The 19,031-nt window shown below is 44.9% G+C and overlaps 1 protein-coding gene across 1 annotated transcript in view; it reads left to right on the plus strand.

Moving 5' to 3' along the window:
• Map3k15 (mitogen-activated protein kinase kinase kinase 15) overlaps positions 1 to 19,031 on the plus strand; it is a 147,754-nt gene that overhangs the window by 127,025 nt on the left and 1,698 nt on the right. The window contains exons 20-28 of the mRNA XM_045140440.1: positions 6,981 to 7,138; positions 10,956 to 11,139; positions 11,767 to 11,932; positions 12,436 to 12,610; positions 13,314 to 13,499; positions 14,047 to 14,152; positions 15,048 to 15,139; positions 15,191 to 15,252; positions 18,409 to 18,521. Of these exons, the coding sequence (XP_044996375.1) occupies positions 6,981 to 7,138; positions 10,956 to 11,139; positions 11,767 to 11,932; positions 12,436 to 12,610; positions 13,314 to 13,499; positions 14,047 to 14,152; positions 15,048 to 15,139; positions 15,191 to 15,252; positions 18,409 to 18,521 (1,242 nt within the window). The remainder of the gene's footprint in view (positions 1 to 6,980; positions 7,139 to 10,955; positions 11,140 to 11,766; positions 11,933 to 12,435; positions 12,611 to 13,313; positions 13,500 to 14,046; positions 14,153 to 15,047; positions 15,140 to 15,190; positions 15,253 to 18,408; positions 18,522 to 19,031) is intronic.

Here is a 19,031-nt window from a genome sequence, read left to right on the forward strand (position 1 = left end):
CTCAAAAGCTACCTGTGGCTTTTCTAAATTCCTTCTTAAAAGCAACTGTAGCCACAACTTTGATCCTTGGAAGAAAGTGCTGATTTTTAATAAGTAAAGGTTTGTGGTTCGCTAAGAAGTAACATAAAGCTCACCAAGGTCTTACTTGATAGAACTATGAAAGAGCTCTCATAATCTTATAGCTCTGCAATAAGCTGTAAGTGGCAGATGACTGTTCTCTGTTCCTGAAGTAACCAAAGCTGTAGAGTGGGACACACTGGGCCTTATGTCTAGTGAATAATCTCTCAATTTTAAAAGACATTTCTTCAATAAAAGAATTTATTATTATATGTTTAGCCCCTGGTCACCCACAGTGGAGACATGCTCCCCACTAAAAGGGAATTTTAATGCATCAAAAATTCCTTCTTAGTTGTATGGATAGGGGAGGTCCATGTGTCTCAAAGTGGGACAGTAACATGCCAGGGCTCCATCAGAATCTTCTACACAGTAAAGAGTATGTTGAGTACTCATTTATTGTTTCTGGCATAAATATATAGGATACACATATGCATACATGAAAATTTATGTAGAACTGGCCCTTTTTTCACTCTTAGCATTTTACAACCCTAATTTAAAATGACATATCTTCCTCTTCAGAAGCTACCAATTAGCTTGGAAGTATGTGGCAAGACGGGGCTCTGATATGACAAGGAATTATTTCAAAAACATAAAACCTCCAACTATTTATCTCATAATTAGCATCCCTGAGGAGAAAAAGAAATCACAAAGAAAACATGTATAATTCATTATCACATATTACATTTTCCAAGTAATTGGCTTAAAGAGGCATGAATTTTGCATTGCAAAGTAGTGCAGGGGTGTTTGGGGGATAATAAAGAAGGGGTCTCATTTTGGTTAGAAAATTCTCCTGCATGTAATTACTCTTTGCAAAACAGAGCAACTCTGTAAAGAAGTCTCAGCTGGTTGGTACAGAACTCTGGATCTGGTGGATAATAATGGGACTTTTCCTCGTGGGTATTCTGACACTGCGTCTTAGCAGGAGACCCAAAGGCTTCATGCATTATTTGGCCTGGATCCTCCCCTTCTGTGTTCTTGTGAAGGAGTTTTGCTATACAGAATTACAAGAGGACAAAAAAATTGGCAGTGCTGGGGACAGAACCCAGAACTTTGTGCATGCTAGGCAAGTGCTCTACCATTGAACCTCCAGCCTGCTCTTCCTTCTCCCTTTTTCTCTTATACATCCTGCTTCCTCCTTCTTTTCTTCTTCTTGTGGTAGTTTAAGCAGCTTTGTTGAGGTATAACTTAGATGTAATCATGTAAGTTACCTATTTGATATGTACAATTCAATGTTTTCTGGTAAATTTGCCATATCTTGAAACCATATTTTTAAACATTTCTGTCCCCACATGTTTGAACATTTCTATCACCCCCCAAAAGATACTACTGTCCCCGTTGTAGTCAACCAACCCCTGTTCCAGTGCTAGGCAGCATTGATCAACTTTCTATGTGTATAGATTTTCATATTTAGGTTATCTCAAATGCATGGGATGCTATAATATGTTTTTTTTTTTTTTTTACATTTAGCTTCCTTCACTTAATGTTACGTTTTCAAGGATCATCTATAGCACATATCAGGCCTTTGTTCCTCTTCAGCTGAGTAATATTCCATGGTATGAATGAAGTAGGCTCTTTCATGATCATTCATAGATGAACTTTTGTGTGCATGTATGTTTTCATCCCTCTTGCATAGATGGTACAAATGAACCTAGGACAAGAATTTTATTCTGTTCTGTAGCTATAAACATCCTTGATTCAAGGATGAGCAGGTTTCAATTCTTGGCTCAACCACTTGTAACCTTAGATACATTTACTGTCTATACACCCCAGGGTTTTCCTAAGTTAGATAGAAATGCTCATAGTATTTACCTCATAAAGTTTTATAGATTAACTGGGTTAAGACTTATAAAGTGTTATGGTGTCTAGATCATAGCAAGTCAAACCAAAGTATTTGTTAACTAAATAAATACTAATTTACATTTAGAAATGACAAGGTTTTAGAGCTGGAAGGTGCCTGCATTTCCATATGGAACTAACATGTTGAACCTGTGAGACTCAAGAGGTGTCATCATAACAAAAATGTAGGGCTAGAGAGATGGCTTAGTAGAAGCCTAAGGAGTCAGGCTCGATTCCCTAATACCCATGTAAGCCCGATGCACAAGGTGACACATGCATCTGGAAGTCATTTGCAGTGGCTAGAGGCCCTAGCGTGCCCATTCATTCTCTCAATCTCCCCCCGCCCTCTCTTTCACACACACACCTGCCTCTGTCTCTCAAATAAATAAATATTTTTAAAAACAATGTATTCCAGCCTTGGCTAGAGCGAGACCCTACCTTGAAAAACCAAAAAAAAAAAAAAAGTATTTGTCTCCCAGTGCTTCATACATCCATCTCAGAGTAGTAGGTCTGTCTCCTAACTTTTCAGTCATTTCAGATGGCAGTCATAATAGCACTTGCGGGAGCAAACAGGCCAAATTGGGTAATGAAAAAGACATAGGTTCATATACTTATTAATAATCTGATCCTCGTTCACAGTGCCAGTTCTTTGCCCTTGCCCTGCCAGCTGCGGGGGCAGGCAGTGACCTCTATTCGGCTGAGTGTTCCCTTCTCACCTATTACCTCTTTTACCCACTTCCCACCTGCAGGAAGTCTAGGAAAGGGGGTACTGGCAAGCTGTCTCTTGACTAGCACCGCTGTAAACTGGCTTTGTGTACTCTGTGGCCTGGTGTTTCCTGTTCATTTCTCTTACTGAATTCCTCTGAATGTGACCCCATATCATGGATACGGGCCCAGGATGTCAATGTATAGTCCTGAACTTGGAAGATCTATGCTATAACTTCAGTAACTCCTTTGGTTTATCTGAACCTCAGTTTTTCCATGTGTGAAATGGGAGTAACAGATGGCACCTCCTTTGCCTAACCTTGCAGAGTTCTGAAAGTCAGATGGCCAATACTCTGTAGAGTCTGATACAGGGACCATCCCCTAGAGAGGATGGTTGCATGTAGACTAGATTTAGTGACCCCATTCTAGTGAATGGAATAAACAGAAGTCATGAGGTGTAACCTAGAGACTAGGTCACAAAAGTCCACAAGTAGTCCCACTCCCTTTTCTCAAATCATCATCTCTGCTGGAAGCCATGTCTTGAGCAGCTGTCGTAAGATTCCATTTGGCAAGAAACTGAAGTGAGCAGCTCTTCATCCATCGCAGTCTGAACAAGTGAGGGTAGGAGCTGACCCAGCAGCTCTAGTTTTTTGCCTTTAGATCATGTACCCCAGCCCACATCTTGACTATAGCCTCACTGGAGACTTAGCCAGGCTCACCTTGCTAGCCATTCCTCAGTTTCCACCCTTAACATTGTATGAGATTATAATGATTATTTTGGCAGTGCTAGAGATGAAACCCAGGGCCTGGTACATGCTAGTCTAGCACATTGCAATTATGCTATGCCCTCAGCACCAATACATTTTTAAAATATCTTACTAAGAATTTTAATACATAAATATACTGCCATTTGACCATTTTCCTGTTCTGTTAACCTCTTTTGCCCCCCCATACTCCAATTCCACTGAGCACCCTCCTTTTTCTAAGTAGTCTTCTGTTTTGATAAGACAAAAAAAATGAAACATCAAAAACCAATACATTGTTTTAAGCTGGTATGTTTTAGAAGTAATTTATTACACAGAAATAAATAATATGCATATACTTATGGATTCCTTGCCTTTAGAAAGAATGATGGTCACATAGAAAGAAAACTTCCAAATTTAGCATTAAATAGACTAAATAAATAGTCTTGAATAGTGAAACAGTCCTCACAAGGTAGGAAGTGATTTGACCAGGGTCAACTATCCATTGCTATTTGGCTCAGTACTACTTTCTACTACTGCGTAATGTAAATTTATGCTCATCCTCTTTTAAGAACAAACATTTGTACATAAAGAAGAATGAAATTACATCAGTTGCAGGAAAACGGATGCCTTTAGAGATCATTATATTAAGTGAAATAACAGACAGACAAAATCACATGTTTGCTCTAACTTGTGACTCCTAGTTAGATCTTACATAAATACATAAAATCACACCGGCATTTAGCATGAAACTAGAAGCAAGAGTTGGGGAATGAATGAAAATATCAGGAGGGGGAGAAAGGGGAAGATAGGGACTGAATATGGTCAAAGTACATAATATACTTGTATGAAAATATCTTTATGAAACCCATCACTGTAGACAATAGCTATATACAAATAAAAATTTTACACTTTTTAAAACTTTTAACAGTGTGTTAGCTGGGGGCCAGGCAGAAAAGCATAAATCACTCTAGTTGTTTACACATTTTTGAGTAGCGAAGTTAAAAAAGCAGAAAGAATGTTTTTAGATATTAGGAAGCAAGGGCTTTTGGAGTGGAGGTGGTATTTGACAGTGATAGGGTATAGGGTCAGAACTCTTGAGGAAAGAGTGTCACCAGTCTGGAGCAAGTAGCTCTGAGGGACAAGATGAACCTGGTTCTGGGAGTATAGAGTGACAAAAATCTGGAGACTGGAGCCAACTAAAGGTCCAGAGCAAAGTTTGCTCACAAGAACAGTGAAAACACAGGGAAGAACAAGACCTTTAGTCCTCCTAGGGTCCCTCTAATGTCGCCTAGCTGCAGAGCCTAGGAGGGAGTTGCAGGCAGAATAGAAATGGGGGGGGGGTCCCAGACACAGCATCACAAAAAGCTGAAAGATGATAGTTTAGTAGATAGTACAAATATCAGATCTTTTCCTCCATCTTGCCCAACCTTGACCACCCCTTCTCACTCTATGTTTCCATCTCTGGAAAGCAAAGCCTTCATTTATATTCCCTTGATTAGTTGTGTTGACTAATCCAACATGATTTAATATTTAACTTTAAATGAGTTGGAATGAAATTTAAATAATTTAAAATGCATTTATGTTTCTTCTCACAAGCCATATTTCAACAAGTAATATATGGCTAATGACTACCCTGTTGGACTATACAGAATACAACATTTTCATAGAACATTCTACTGGTACAAACCTTTCTATACTCTTTAAAATGTTCATAGGAAGCTGGGTATAGTGATGTACACCCATATGTACACCTATAATTCCAATACTCGGGAGACTGAGGCAGGAGGATCACTATGAATTCAAGGCCAGTCTGACTACACAGTGAGTTCCAGGTCAGCCTAAGCAATACAGCAATACACTTAAAAAAAAAAAAAAAAAAAAAACCGGCATGATGCCTCATGCCTGTAATCCTAGTACTGAGGAGGCTGAGGCAAATTCAAGGTCAGCCTGAACTACAGAGTGAGACCAAGTAAATAAATTTGAAATTTATAGGAAGGCAAAATGCTAATAACACATTTTATCTTCAAGAGAAGGATGTATTAGTAACTTTTTCAAACTTTCTGAAATTGGTGAGCCTTTGTTTTCATTGATGAAAACTCAGAAAGTCTGCTTTGGTTGTTATGATCCTAAACATACCCTTTCATTTCTTTGGACGTTAGTATTTCTGTTCATGCCTTGGCTAAGGTTGTCTTTGAATTTGATGTGTGTGTGTGTGTGTGTGTGTGTGTGTGTTTTATTCTAAACCTCCTTGACAACTGATGTATCTTCATTTCCCCTTTCTACCTTCCTCTTAGTAATACCAAGGAAAATCAAAGGTTGTGCTCCCAAACATTATTGACCTTTGTGCCCCTTCACATCTTTTCCTTCAATAATCCCTTTACCTTCCTGCTGCCATATCTGTTTCCTGTCTTCCCTATGGCAACCTCTGGCGACTTGTGACCCATAGGACAAAGTCCAAATACAGAGCCTTCGGAATACACAGCTTGCCTTTGGGGCTGGGCCTTTGCCACTCGTCTTCTCCCTGCCCAAGGTCAGGCATCACTTGCTATTCCCAGGACTCTACCCTTGACACTCGTGTGCTTTGCGCAGGCTCCATGGCCTCCCATCCTTCTGTCCACTTTGATCTTCACAGCAGAAACCTACTTCACTGGCATCGTCAGCTGCTGCCCCTTTGGATCATGTTTCTAGTAAGGTCATGCTTCACCCAGGATGCTTCCTGCTAATGACTGATCCTGACAAAGGTACTAGACCAGTGTGGGATTGATTACTCCAATAGGCACTTTTTGGCCTGGTAGCCCTGTTATAGCAGTGCCCATCTGAAAACCTCATACCCAATTCTTTGCCATACCTTTCTCCCAGGGATTAGACCCTTCAAGAGCTTCCCCCCAATGACACTCATATAGATCTGATCTTTCCTTGGAATTTGCTTTCTAGAGACCAAAATGACAGATATAATTTCTCTGATTCAGATCTAGCAGAATCAAGCATTCTCACCCACACTTATGTAGCCCTCTATGGGAACCTCTGTTACAGCGTCTCATTTTCCCATCACTGCTGCCGCCACCAGCACTGTTTTGCCTGTCTCCTCCACCAGGCAGCTCCTTGTGATCAGGCTGTTTCTCACATTCCAATTTCTTTATATTTGGTGTGTACTGAATCATGCTTATTGAATTGAATTGGGCTCAGTTATCCTTTGAGGAGCTAATTAATCCTCTCTCAATGTGACTGGTAAAAGAAGACAGTATAGCCGGGCATGGTGGCACACACCTTTAATGCCAGCACTCGGGAGGAGAGGTAGGAGGATCACTGTGGGATCGAGGCCACCCTGAGACTACATAGTAAATTCCAGGTCAGCCTGGGCCAGAGTGAGACCCTACCTCAGAAAACCAAAAACAAACAAACAAACAAACAAATAAGACATATTACATGTGTGTAGTCAAAAATAATGCAACCATATGATTTATGCACAGGACAAGGCTCTACCACTAATGAGACACTTAAACCCACACATTTATGTAATAATGGTACATTTAGCAACACGGCGCCCGCAGCTTTGATCATTTGCTTTCCATATAGGCACTCTACAGTACATGGCACCTGAAATTATTGACCAAGGACCTCGCGGATATGGTGCTCCAGCTGATATCTGGTCTCTGGGCTGCACCATCATTGAGATGGCCACAAGCAGGCCTCCGTTCCATGAGCTCGGTGAGCCACAAGCAGCAATGTTCAAGGTAAGATATGTTTGGTCATTTAGGTGGTTTAGATGTTCGGGCAGAACTCCCAGGTGGGAAGGGCAGGATTCTGTCACTGATGTCAGTGCAGCATGTCCAACAGGCTGTGCGTGTTCTGTGTTCTGGGTGCCTTGGCTGAGCCCCTGCAGAAGGTTTTCACAGCTTACTCATTCCCCCATCAGCTGTCCAGGCAGCTCCTGGGCCAACATCTCAAGTCTGTAAGTCTTTTGGTGCCTCGATCCCTGAAAGAACCCTGAATACAAGAGCTGGAAGATGGTAATGACCTTCAGCACATCAGTGACTATGATGAGCACATTGGAGATCACTGAAAAATACCTGCAGCTTTCATTACAGGCCTTGGAATATAGAGCAGCTGGTGCTGAGAAAACCATGGGGCCCATCGGAGGGCCATGTTGTCTGCTTTCTGTTTTGCTGGTTTCCTGTGAAGCTCAGGAAATCTAGCTGACTTTCGTAACTCATCCATAGGGCACAAGTGATTACCCTATTCGTCTCCCTACCTCTTGTTTGCACCTAGCTAATTAGTCACAATGTTTTGTAAGTGTATTGACTTCGGAGGGTGGCATATTAAGTCAATTTTTATTGTCAACAAAAAGTTAAATAATACCGCCTGTTTATTTTGGAGACCCCACAATCCTTTAGAAAACATTTAAGGAAGTTTTGTGCAGTGTGTAAAAGAAAGCGGATTGTTCTTACTCAAAGGGAACTAGTATGGGTTTGTGTCACCCATAGTGCTGTGTGGAAGCTTTATCTACCAGTCATTCACAAGGTGACTTGAATTGTAAACAGGGTCTTCACAGAAATAACTAAGTTAAAATGGCATTAGTAGAGTGGGCCCTCATGTAGCATGACAGGGATATCTGGATACACAGATTGTAGTGCGTGGGAGGCTGAGGTAACATGATCACACATTCGAGGCCAATCTTGGTCACTTCATAAGCCCTTGTCCCAGAAAAAAAAAAAAATCACTTGGACCCAGAGGACTATGTCAAGAAACCCAGGGAGATGCCAAGTAAAAGCAGGAGTTGGACTCATCTACATGACCAGCAACACAGAGATGGCCTGCAAACCAGAAACACAGAAAAAAAGCAAGAAGAGGTTCCCTACCCATGTCAGTGGGAGTCTGGTCCTCACAAACCTCAGATTTTTGACTTCCAGAACTGTGCGAGAATCCATTTCTGTTGTGTGAGCTGCCCAGTTTTTGGTACTTTGTTTTGGCAGCCCTATCAGACTGGTAAAGGAGCTTCAGAGTCACAGCAACCTTCCCGTGGGAGTGACGTCCCCGAGTCTGCTATATGCCTACAATCCCAGCACTGAGAAGTAGAGGTGAAATAATCAGGAGTTCAGGACCAGCCTGGGCCCTGTGAGACCCCGCCTCAGCCGATGCACTTGCAAGGTGCCATACTACATACTTTTGCAGTTTGCTTTCTGAGAACCAGGAAGGAAACCGTCTCTTTGCACTTTCAATTCATTCTTGAATCTTTGATTCTTTGTGCAACCTAGTGCTGATGGGCGTTATCAGCATCTCTGCCTGACTCCTCAGGTGAGGGGTGCTGCAACTAATGTGCGCTGTGTTTCAGATCCTGGTGAAATGGGTTCTGGCTAGCAGGCAGTGCTCTCAGAACACCTTAGGTTGAAGTTAGGGAGATGGCTCAGTGAGTAAGCATGCTTGCCCCACTAACAGGAGGACTTGAGTTTGATCCCCAGCACTTGGCAAAAGACTGGGTATGGCCACACATGCCTGTAACCCCAGTCCTGAGGGGAGGCAGAGATAGAGAAGCCCTGGGGCTCACTGTTCAGCCAGTCTAACCAAAAAATGAGTACGTGTAGGCTCAGTGAGAGAGACTGTCTCAAGGAAATGAGGCAGAACAACAATAGAGAATGTCTGACCCTCTCCTATGGCCTTCACACACCTTGATAGGGAGTGCACAACTATACACACACGTGTATACACCCCCCCAAGCAATAACGGAATGATAACTCTTAAGCTGTCCATCTATCCTGGCCATGAGGAGCAGTGTCCTGGAAATGATCAAGGACCTGTGAAAGGTAAAATTGGAAAGTTCAGTAGCCCCAGAGCTCAAACAGGGGAGCCAAGGAGGCTGAACCAGCCCCCAGGACAGCTGCGTATCTGACAACGAGCAGAGCTCCAGAAGCCAGAATGACTTCCACACCAAGATTGCCAGATTGACTTGGAAAAGACCCAGGAAAAGTCATGAATTTTAAAACTTCTTGTATACATAACAGGTTATACTTTTATTCCCTTGCCACTGCTCCCGTTACCATGGGGCGCTCCTCAGTGGGGTTATGGTATTTATTGTGGGGTCATGAAGGCCTCAGTCCCTGTGGAGTATCAGGGGGCCCTGGCCTCAGGGTATTTCTACCCACACTGTAGCTTTTAAAATCTTTTCACCCTCTCTTCCACAATATTCCCTCAGCCATGGAAGACCTATTAAAGCCATGAATTTTAGACAACCCCTAGAACAGCTAGAGAGCTGTCCCTACTGAGAACAATTTTGCAAGATTATGCAAGTTTTTTTTTCATGAAAACATTCCCACAATGAGATGGCTACTTGATCTTGCTCCCCTACAGGTCACAGGGACAGGGAATCTTGAGCAGGACAGTGATTAGCTGGCCAGAAGTGGAGCGGAAGCAACTCTGTTCTGGAAAGAGAAAGCGGCATCCCTCCTTTGGCCACTATACTCCCATGGGGAAGGGTCTGGGGTTACTGTGGATGTTGAGGTGCTTTTCTGTGAGGTAGCCTCAAATCACGTCTGCTTGTGGCTTAAAGCTGGAGGCTGAGATCTGGGTTCTAGGTTCATGGTGATTGGGAGGGGTGTGCGGCGTCTGTTGGAGACTTTTTGTCCAGGAACATTTTGCAGCTGCCCTTGCAAATCCTCAGTTGGAGACTTAACTTCCCCCGAGCTGAGGCCCACAGGCTTCTTGATCTTCTCTTGCCATGTAACAGATCACTTCCATGCTCTAGAGGATTCCTCATCATTCTGAGTCACTGTCATCCCTTTAGTGCTCCAGCCTGGTGTACTTGTGCAGTGCATCTGTTACATATAGTAAGCTCCACATTGCTCGGATGGAGATCCGACCAGACGCAGTTTATGGAGGAAGGGGATATTTCAGCTTCAAAGCCCACGGGAGGCTGCCGTCAGTGGTGGAAGAAACCATAGGTCCAAGCACAGAAGCAACTATAGGAAGCCAGTGCCAGCACCAGCCGATACAAACCTGGGCTCAAACTGCTCTCTGCACACACTCTTGACCTGGAATCATATTCCCTCCCCCGCCCAGTGACACACCTTCCAGCAGGCTGCTGGAGACTTAAGCAGGAAGCTTAACCTTAATAAAACACCTGAGTCTATGGGGCATTTACACTATACCATTCCAACTACCACAACGTCCAGCAGGTGACTTGACTGAGGCAGGACCATCTGTCAGGGCCCTTCTGCTTGGCTGAGCATACAGTGGAGAGGGCCAAGTGTCTCCAGGCTTCAAGACAGCATGACCAGGGTCTCCCAGGCCTCCTAAGGCCTAGGCTCTGAAAGCCTCACTATATCACTGGTCCAACAATATCTTGGTCAAAGCAGTCACAAATCCTAGCCAAAACCCCAGAGAAGGGAAAATGGACTCCGCTTGTGGATCACATAGCAAAGGGGCACTGGCACAGCCTGGGCTTCTGCCCCTCATGAAAGGCAGGTGTTGGAGCTTCCTATTGACAGCACATGCACCTGACTTAACCCATGACTGACTGACTGATGGACAAATGACTTGCCTCTCCCATCAACACAGGTGGGGATGTTTAAGATCCACCCTGAGATTCCAGAAGCCCTTTCGCCTGAAGCCAGAGCCTTCATCTTATCCTGTTTTGAACCTGACCCTCACAAGCGGGTCACTGCTGCTGACCTCCTCAGAGAGGGGTTCTTAAGGCAGGTGAACAAAGGCAAGAAGAACCGAATTGCTTTCAAGTCCTCAGGTGAGGCCTACCTGGACAGCTAGGGGAGGGGGTGCCCTGGGCCCGGCTTCTGTGTTGCTCAGAGTACCAGCTTCCCAGAGCACCGAGCTTCCTGTGCCGGGGCCATTTGTGAAGAGTGGTAGGAATGAGGCCATAGGTTTGGAGGGAATCAGAACCCAGCCAATAAACGTCCCTCCTCTCCTGACAGAGGCACAGGGTGCTTACAGGTTACTCTGCTGCCCCTCCCCTACTAGGGTCACCTCCTTTGGGAAGTTTGAAGAGGAAGGCAAGCAGTCTCCTGGCTTGGGTTTTGTCTTCCCTGAATGCAGAGCCTGGCCTGTCATGGTGTGCTAATCCTAACCTTGACTAAAGGGCATCTTAGGCAAGTTGGCCTGTGGTAGCCCAGTAACAGTTTCTAGCACAGTAAGTCCTATCAATGAGCTATGGAAAGCATGGTAGTGTGCCTTGCCAACTTGCTACAGAGTGACCCTAGTTGCCCTTTGCCAGTGTTCCGTGCAGACTCCATCCCAGCCAGCGTTTTCACTGGGATCCTATGCCAGTGTTTGTACTACTATATTAGAGCAGTACAGACTTCGACGGATCCCTGGACCCTCTCTGAGCTTCCCCAATTTCTGGATGTCCCTCCAGAGGGTGTCCGGGCTGCCGCTGGTACCCTGGCCCTCCCCTCCCCAGGGGAGCTCGTGGGCAGCAGCAGTAGTGAGCATGGCTCCATCTCCCCAGACTCGGATGCCCAGCCCGACGCACTCTTTGAGAAGGCCCAGATGCCCAAGCATCAGCTCGGACAGCTGCTCAGGTACTGCTGGTGCCCCTCATTCTTCTGCTGTGGGCCAGGGAGGGAGGGGGGAGTGCCAGTGCTCCTCAGAGGCGGAATACTTGCCGGGTCACAGTCAGGTGTTCAGGAAGAACTTCTGCTTTCTTTTGGCAGAGTGACCAGGAGCACACTTCCTTCAAGTCATCTTCCCTTCTTTCCTCTCTTCCCTCTTCCTCCCTCCCCACCCTTCTCCTTTTCCACTTTCTCCCTTCTCAGCTTATAGCTGCTCTCTTCCTCCCCTCACGCGCTCCCTCTTTTTTTTCCTGGCTTTCTCTACTTTCTCCTTCCCCCACCCTCTTTGATTTGCCCGCTCCCTCTGTTTGCTCTCCACCAATGCTGGGGCTGTGTGTGTGTGTGGGGGGGGGCAGCGGGTAGAGGGACGCTGCAGGCTCCTCTTTCAGAGCCTGTGCACTGCAGGGCCCCTCCCCCACTGCAGAACGTTGTGCTTCCCAGACACACGGATTGTCACATGTGTTTGTCCTCAGTGTTCCTGATGAGAGCTCAGCCTTGGAAGACCGGAGTTCAGCCTGTTCCCCAGAGGACAGGGACCCGGGTCTCTTCCTGCTGCGTAAGGATAGCGAGCGCAGGGCCATCCTGTACAAAATCCTGTGGGAAGAGCAGAACCAGGTTGTTTCCAACTTGGAGGAATGTGTGGTGAAGGTACATGCGCCTGCTAATCCTGCCCCTTGCCCAGGCCAGGTCTCCCCCAGGGACAGCGGGGTTAGGAAAATGCCTTGGAACATTTGCATATTTATAGTGATGATTAGTATAAATATTAACCAACATCCTCCCTCAACAAAAGAAAATACAAAGGAACACTCTGAAAGGTGAATTTGCAGAACACTGCGGTGCTTCCAGGCATTCTTGGGGTGGTGCTGCCGCCTAGTGGCTAAAAGCTGAGCGTCTTGGAGGCCAAAGGGCTTCCAGTTTGTGGCCTTGGCTTTACCTTGTAAGATGTTCTAGAGCCGCCCTGAGAGCACAGCCAATTGAAGGAGAATGGTCATGGAGGAAGATGTGTGAACTTTAACTAGATAACGGTGACAGCAATCCGATCACCTTCTCTTAGTTTGGATGGCAAGCTCTCTTCAGGGGAGGCCTTCTTACAAGGCCCTCTGATAAGGACTCAAGAAGGCAGAACCATTCTCAGTGCAGCTGTCAGTGCTGAGGGAGTGCTTGCCCTCTTGACAAGAAGGAACCGGAAAGACTGACAGGAAAAAGATGGAGGGAATTCAGGAAGAGATCCATTCCCCCCTGGGAGCCCCCACAATTCTATTAGCAACTAGACAGTCTAGTTTCCCACAAAACATTTTGAATTTTATATCCTCCAATGATTCAATGAACGTGATTTATGTGTGATTTTTAGAGTTCAGAAGAGTTACTTCTCTCAGCTGGCCACATCAAGCAAATAATTGGAATCCTGAGAGACTTCATCCGTTCCCCAGAGCATAAGGTGATGGCAGCCACAATATCAAAGCTAAAGGTGGACCTGGACTTTGACAGCTCTTCCATCAATCAGATTCACCTTGTTCTGTTTGGATTCCAGGATGCTGTAAGTGCTCTATCTGACCCTAGAGAACATGCTAGACCAGAGTTCACTCACCATTTTCTTCTGTGGCTCTGCTTTCTTACATGCTTAAATAATCCTGCATGTCAGCAGCTCCTTCTAAACAGTGAACATGTAGGTACAGAAAATATCACTGGATGAATGAGCCAATTGCATTCAGCCACAAAGACCTTGAATCTAGGATATGGGGCATAGCAGCTGCCAGGAAAGTATTCTTTCAAACCTCAGACCGGGTCTGGTTCATTTGGATCACAAGCCACCAGTACAGCCATCATTCCGTGGATACTTGGTAAATGCTTGCTGAATGAACAAGCAAGAGCCCCGGGAGGTTGGTCTCATTGCTGTACTCCTCCCCTACAGTGCGTGACTTATGTCCAGCCTAGAGTAAGACTTGTTCAGAAGTATGTTAGGCAGAAATCCAAGGCAGCATGGCTAATACTTCGTCTCAGAGCAGAAGCAAATTAGAATTAGTAAGAACTTTTATTTCTGAAAAGTGCATCTGAACAGAAGTGTGGACTTTTGTGATTTTCAGGTAAATAAAATTTTGAGAACCCACTTAATCAGGCCCCACTGGATGTTTGCGATGGACAACATCATCCGCAGAGCGGTGCAGGCCGCGGTCACCATTCTCATCCCAGGTAGGTGACCTCGTTGCAGTCAAGGTCATCTTCAGGCTATGAAAAAGGCCAGAAATACCCTTGACATCCAACAATTGTTTCTTTCTCTTTTTGCTTGTCTTTATACTTCCCTGCAATAAGTGAATATTGTCCTAGATCCTTCTGGGGCTAAGAGTCTGTAATAACATTTCGTGGTACCCTATTTACGTACCCCCGGGGCGGAATGAAGGTGATTGTACAGATTATGCGTCTCATCTTAACAGGGAGTCAACACTCAAAGGCAGGGGTCCTCCAGTACTCATGGACCCACTTCAACATGCTTACCAGATAGTGAAATGGCTCTTTCCTCTCTTAGCAGCACACCGTGGCAGCTATAGAAATGCTGGGGGAAGGCGCACATGCTCATATCTGTACACTGGGAACAAGGCCAGGGCCTTGTGCATGCTAAGTGCAAGTTCTGAGTTACACCCTCAGCCCTAAATCTGTGGGGTTAGACTTCCTTTTTGAAACATTAAGAGCCACTTACCACTAAAGTTGCTTCTCCACCTGAGCTACTTTTTCTGATGAAGGGAGACTTCAGAATGATACTGTTGCCACTGCTCCTTCCTTCCTTTACACTGGGCCCTTGCCGGTCACCTCCACCTCCTCTCAGTGCTGCTTGGAGCAGGCACCAAGCAGAGCAAAGCCATCCTTCTTAATAATATATAATATAAATAATAATGCCTTCACATTCTAAACTCGCAGGGTTTTCGTGTGTGAACTAGGAGTTATCATCTTGACGCTACAGAGAACTAAATCCTATTTTCTCCTTTTTTTAGTCAGTATCCCCCCATGGAGAATTATAATTTGCTCAAATACATTACCAGACCTGGGTCTTGCTGAAAGGCTATTTTGATATGTTGGTCTCTTTTCAAAGAGCTCCAAGCCCACTTTGAGCCTGCCTCCGAGACTGAAGGGGACATAGGAGTGGAAGGGGGCTACGCCCTAGCAGACCCACCGGGCAGAGAGGTACAGATGACACCCAGAGGGAGCAGATCTGGTTCAGTGGCTACCCAGGAGGCCCAGCCCTACCAGCAGCATCTGAGCCTCCAGCTGAACAAGCTGAGGCAGGAGAACACCAGGTGAGGGCCTTTCCTACCATCCAGATCACCTACAGCAGGTGTCGGACAGTAACCTGAACCAAGACCAGGTTGGTGGTTGTTCAAGGCCTCAGGTAAAAACAAACCCCAAAACTATTTCTACTGTCAGTGATCTAACTAAGCAAGGGTGTTTTGCAGTCTCAGAGGGAGTAGAGGCCTGCCTGCTGCCTTTAATACCACAGAAACCTGCTATACAAAGGGCAGTGATATCTCAGCTTTGCCTTCAGCAGGTTGAGGTTCCTAGCCTGGCATGTGGCCCAGCAGTGGACAGCTACAGCCTTTTCTTCTACAGAAACATGTTTAGGGGCCACTAGCATGCTGTGGTGGTGGTATATGCCATAACCTTGCCCTCTCAGGTCTTTGGGGTCAATTATAATCCCTAGGCAGGTGGTGGTGAACTGTCTTTCCGATGGGGCGACACTGGCACTGCCATCCCGTTCTTGACTATGCTGGCCTGGTCTGTTCAGCAAACGTGTGTGAGATGAGAAAAACAATTCCTCCTTAGACTGGAAATCACATATCCATGAGCGTTTTCAGGTCCACAACCACTACTAGTTGGTACTTGCTCTAAATGATGCATTGTTGCTTTCTGGTTAGTGGCAATGCTGTTTTAATGGCGAGATAAGTTACTAGATATTTTGAATGAAAAGTTGTATGCACTTGCAGGGATCTCTGAAGTTTCATCTGAGGCAGGTCTGTTCATTTTTATGGGTGGAATTTTTCTCTCTAATGCACACTTTTTATTAACAATATATTTCATATGGATAGATCATGTGTTGGTAGCCTCTTTTCCCTCATCCCTGCCCCCATTCTGTTGGGGATGCCCCTCAGTGGGGTTGCAGGTATTCCCCATGGAGTCACAGGTTATGTGTTGTAGGAGCAGCAATTATTTGGGGGGGGGGGGAGGAATGCCTTTAGGTATGATTAAAGACTAGAATTTTAATTTAGTGGTAGTGATGGTAAAACTTTGAATTTTAAACATATATTTGGTTATTTATTTGCAAGCAGAGAGCAGTATCAGAGCTAGAGTGAGCACAGCCAGGCCTCCAGCCACTCTGCAAATGGACTCTAGATGCATGCCCCACTTTGTGCATATGGCTTTATGTGGGTACTGGGGAATGGAATGCAGGTCCTTAAGCTTGGAAAGCAAGTGCCTTAACTGCTGACCCATCTCTCCAGCCCCAAGACTTTGAATTAAAAAAAAAAAAAAGACACAAATGAATATGGGTAGTAAAACAACTTCCAGTAAGATTTGGAATCATCTAATTCAATGGACTCGAAGACAAAACTCTCCATCATTCAGCCATTATTTTGTAGACTCAGTAGACCTAGGAATTGGTTAGCAGTAAGTTAATGTGAGTGGCTAATACATATGTAGCATACCTGTCCTCATGATCTGATACGAGCAGGCCTGAGAACCCTTTCTGATAACCAAGCACAGATGAACTAGAACTTTCCTTCCCTTTGGTGAAGACTTCTTGAGAAAAAGATGAAGTCAGGGTAAACTTGTTGAGTACCAGTAATTTCTCGTCTCCCCACCCCATTTTGCCACTTGGGACTACAGTTCTCATTTATGTATTACTGATGTCATTTCTACCAATGTTAGTGATATCAGTAGTTAAAAGCTTAGTTCTATATTTGCTTGTTCACCAGCACACATGAGCAAACAAAAGGTTAGCCATGTTTCTTCAGTGCCAACCCTTTTCGCTCACATGTATTAACTGAGCTAGCATTGGGGGAGGGGGGGCAGACGGACACAGAAGCTGGAGGCTTGGTTGGGCCAATACCTACTTTTCTTGTCCCAAAAACACCATGAACAAGTCTGGGTGCAGGAGACTGCCCTAATGGGTGGGATGCACCCAGTCTGTGTGACTCAGCATGAATTATTTAACTCCTCAGGGTCTCTGCTACCTAAGCTCTAAAATTGGCCTTAGCCCTGGATGCTGTGTAGAGTACTCAAGTGGCAGTTAGCATTGTTCCTCGCATGCGACAGTGGTGTGCACTGTCTCTCCTTGGTCTCCAGATGGTAGTGACGCAGTGGTCCCTACAGGTTAGCTAAAGTACTCACATAGTCATTCAATCTGAGTGCCACTAATCAACAGGAAATTCACGTTTGGTTCATACTACATTTAAAAATATATTTATTTGTGAGAGAGAGAATGGATGCACCAGGGCCTCCAGCCACTGCAAATGAACTCCACCTTGTGCATTTGGCTTACCTGGGTCCTGGGGAATTGAACCTGGGTCCTTAGGCTTTGCAGGCAAGCATGTAACTTAACCACTAAGCCATCTCTCTAGCCTTTCATGATACATTAGTCTGGTCTGCTCTAACAAAAAGGCCATAAAAACCAAGTGGTTTATGATCAGAAATTTATTTCTCAGGGTTCTGAAGACTTCCAAGTCCCAGAACAAGGTACTGGTGTACTGTCCAGGGAGGGCCCACCTCCTGCTGTCTACTCACATGGTGACGGGCCATGCAATCTATCATGGCATCTCATTTCAAAGGGTGTGGTGGTGCATTCCTATAATCCCAGCACTCAGGAGGCAGAAGTGGGGGATCACTGTGAGTTTGAGGCCACCTTGAGACTATGTAGTGAATTCCAGGTCAGCCTGAGCTAGAGGCCTTGCCTCACAAAATGAAAAAAACAACAACAACAAAAAAAAAGAAAGCTTGAGAGATGGCTTACTGGTTAAGGTGCTTGGCTGCAAAGCCCAAGGACCCATGTTCACTTGCCAGACACACATGCCCACTACGTGGTGCAAGCATCTGGAGTTCGATTACTGTGGCTGAGGCCCTGGAATGCCAATTCTCTCTCTCCCTAAATGAATGCTTGGGCTCATCTGAAAGGCTCATCTGAAAGAACCCTAATTGCCCAAGGTCCCAACCCAGTATTATCACCTTGGGGGTTAGGGCTTCAACATGTGAATTTTAGGAAGGCACAAACCATTTGCTCCATTACAAAAGTATACACACAAAGATCCCCAGATGGAAACCCAATGGATAGAACTCTGAAGAAACAGCCCACGTGCTTCCCCTCTCGAGCCTCACTGTTGGAATTATACCCCCCTCCCCAGTCTTTAATGTTTGACTTGAACCATGGGTGATCTCAGAATGATGGGTATTTTTCCCCCTCCAAGACTCTGGGAACATCTAGTTCAAAGAGAAAGAGAATACCAGAATCTTCTACGGCTAATTCTAGAACAGAAGACTCAAGAATTGTATCACCTTCAGTTACAATTCAAATCTACTGGTAAGTCATTTTCCATTTGTTATGATGTGTTTTGTGTGTAGAAGAGGGACAAGATCTTAAAATCTGGCTAGTAATTTTAGCCTTAAAACAGTTGGTAATATTATCTAGTAATCAAGTACTCTGGATTCCGGAATACTATTTACTAGTAAAAAGGGACAACTGATAGGCACCACATGAATTGGAAATGCAATTATGCTCAGTGAAAGAACCAGATTTGAGGGGGGGGGGGGGAGTATGTTTAAAGGCGGTGTTAGAAAGTACCTTATATACATGTATGTAAATGTCATAATGAGCCCTACTTATTTAATACATGCTAATCTTCAAAAAGGTCACATACTGATTCTACTCATGCATTATTTTGGGAAAGGCAAAACTATGTGGCCGTACATCAGAATGGCTAGGAGAAGGAACAGATAACAGAAGGACACAAGGTGACAGAAATATTTATACCTTGATTGTGATGGCAGTTCTGTAACAGCATCAAAACGTGCTTTAAAAGGATGGTTTGTG

Source organism: Jaculus jaculus, chromosome X (genome assembly GCF_020740685.1).
Source record: "Jaculus jaculus isolate mJacJac1 chromosome X, mJacJac1.mat.Y.cur, whole genome shotgun sequence".
Lineage (NCBI taxonomy): Eukaryota > Metazoa > Chordata > Mammalia > Rodentia > Dipodidae > Jaculus > Jaculus jaculus.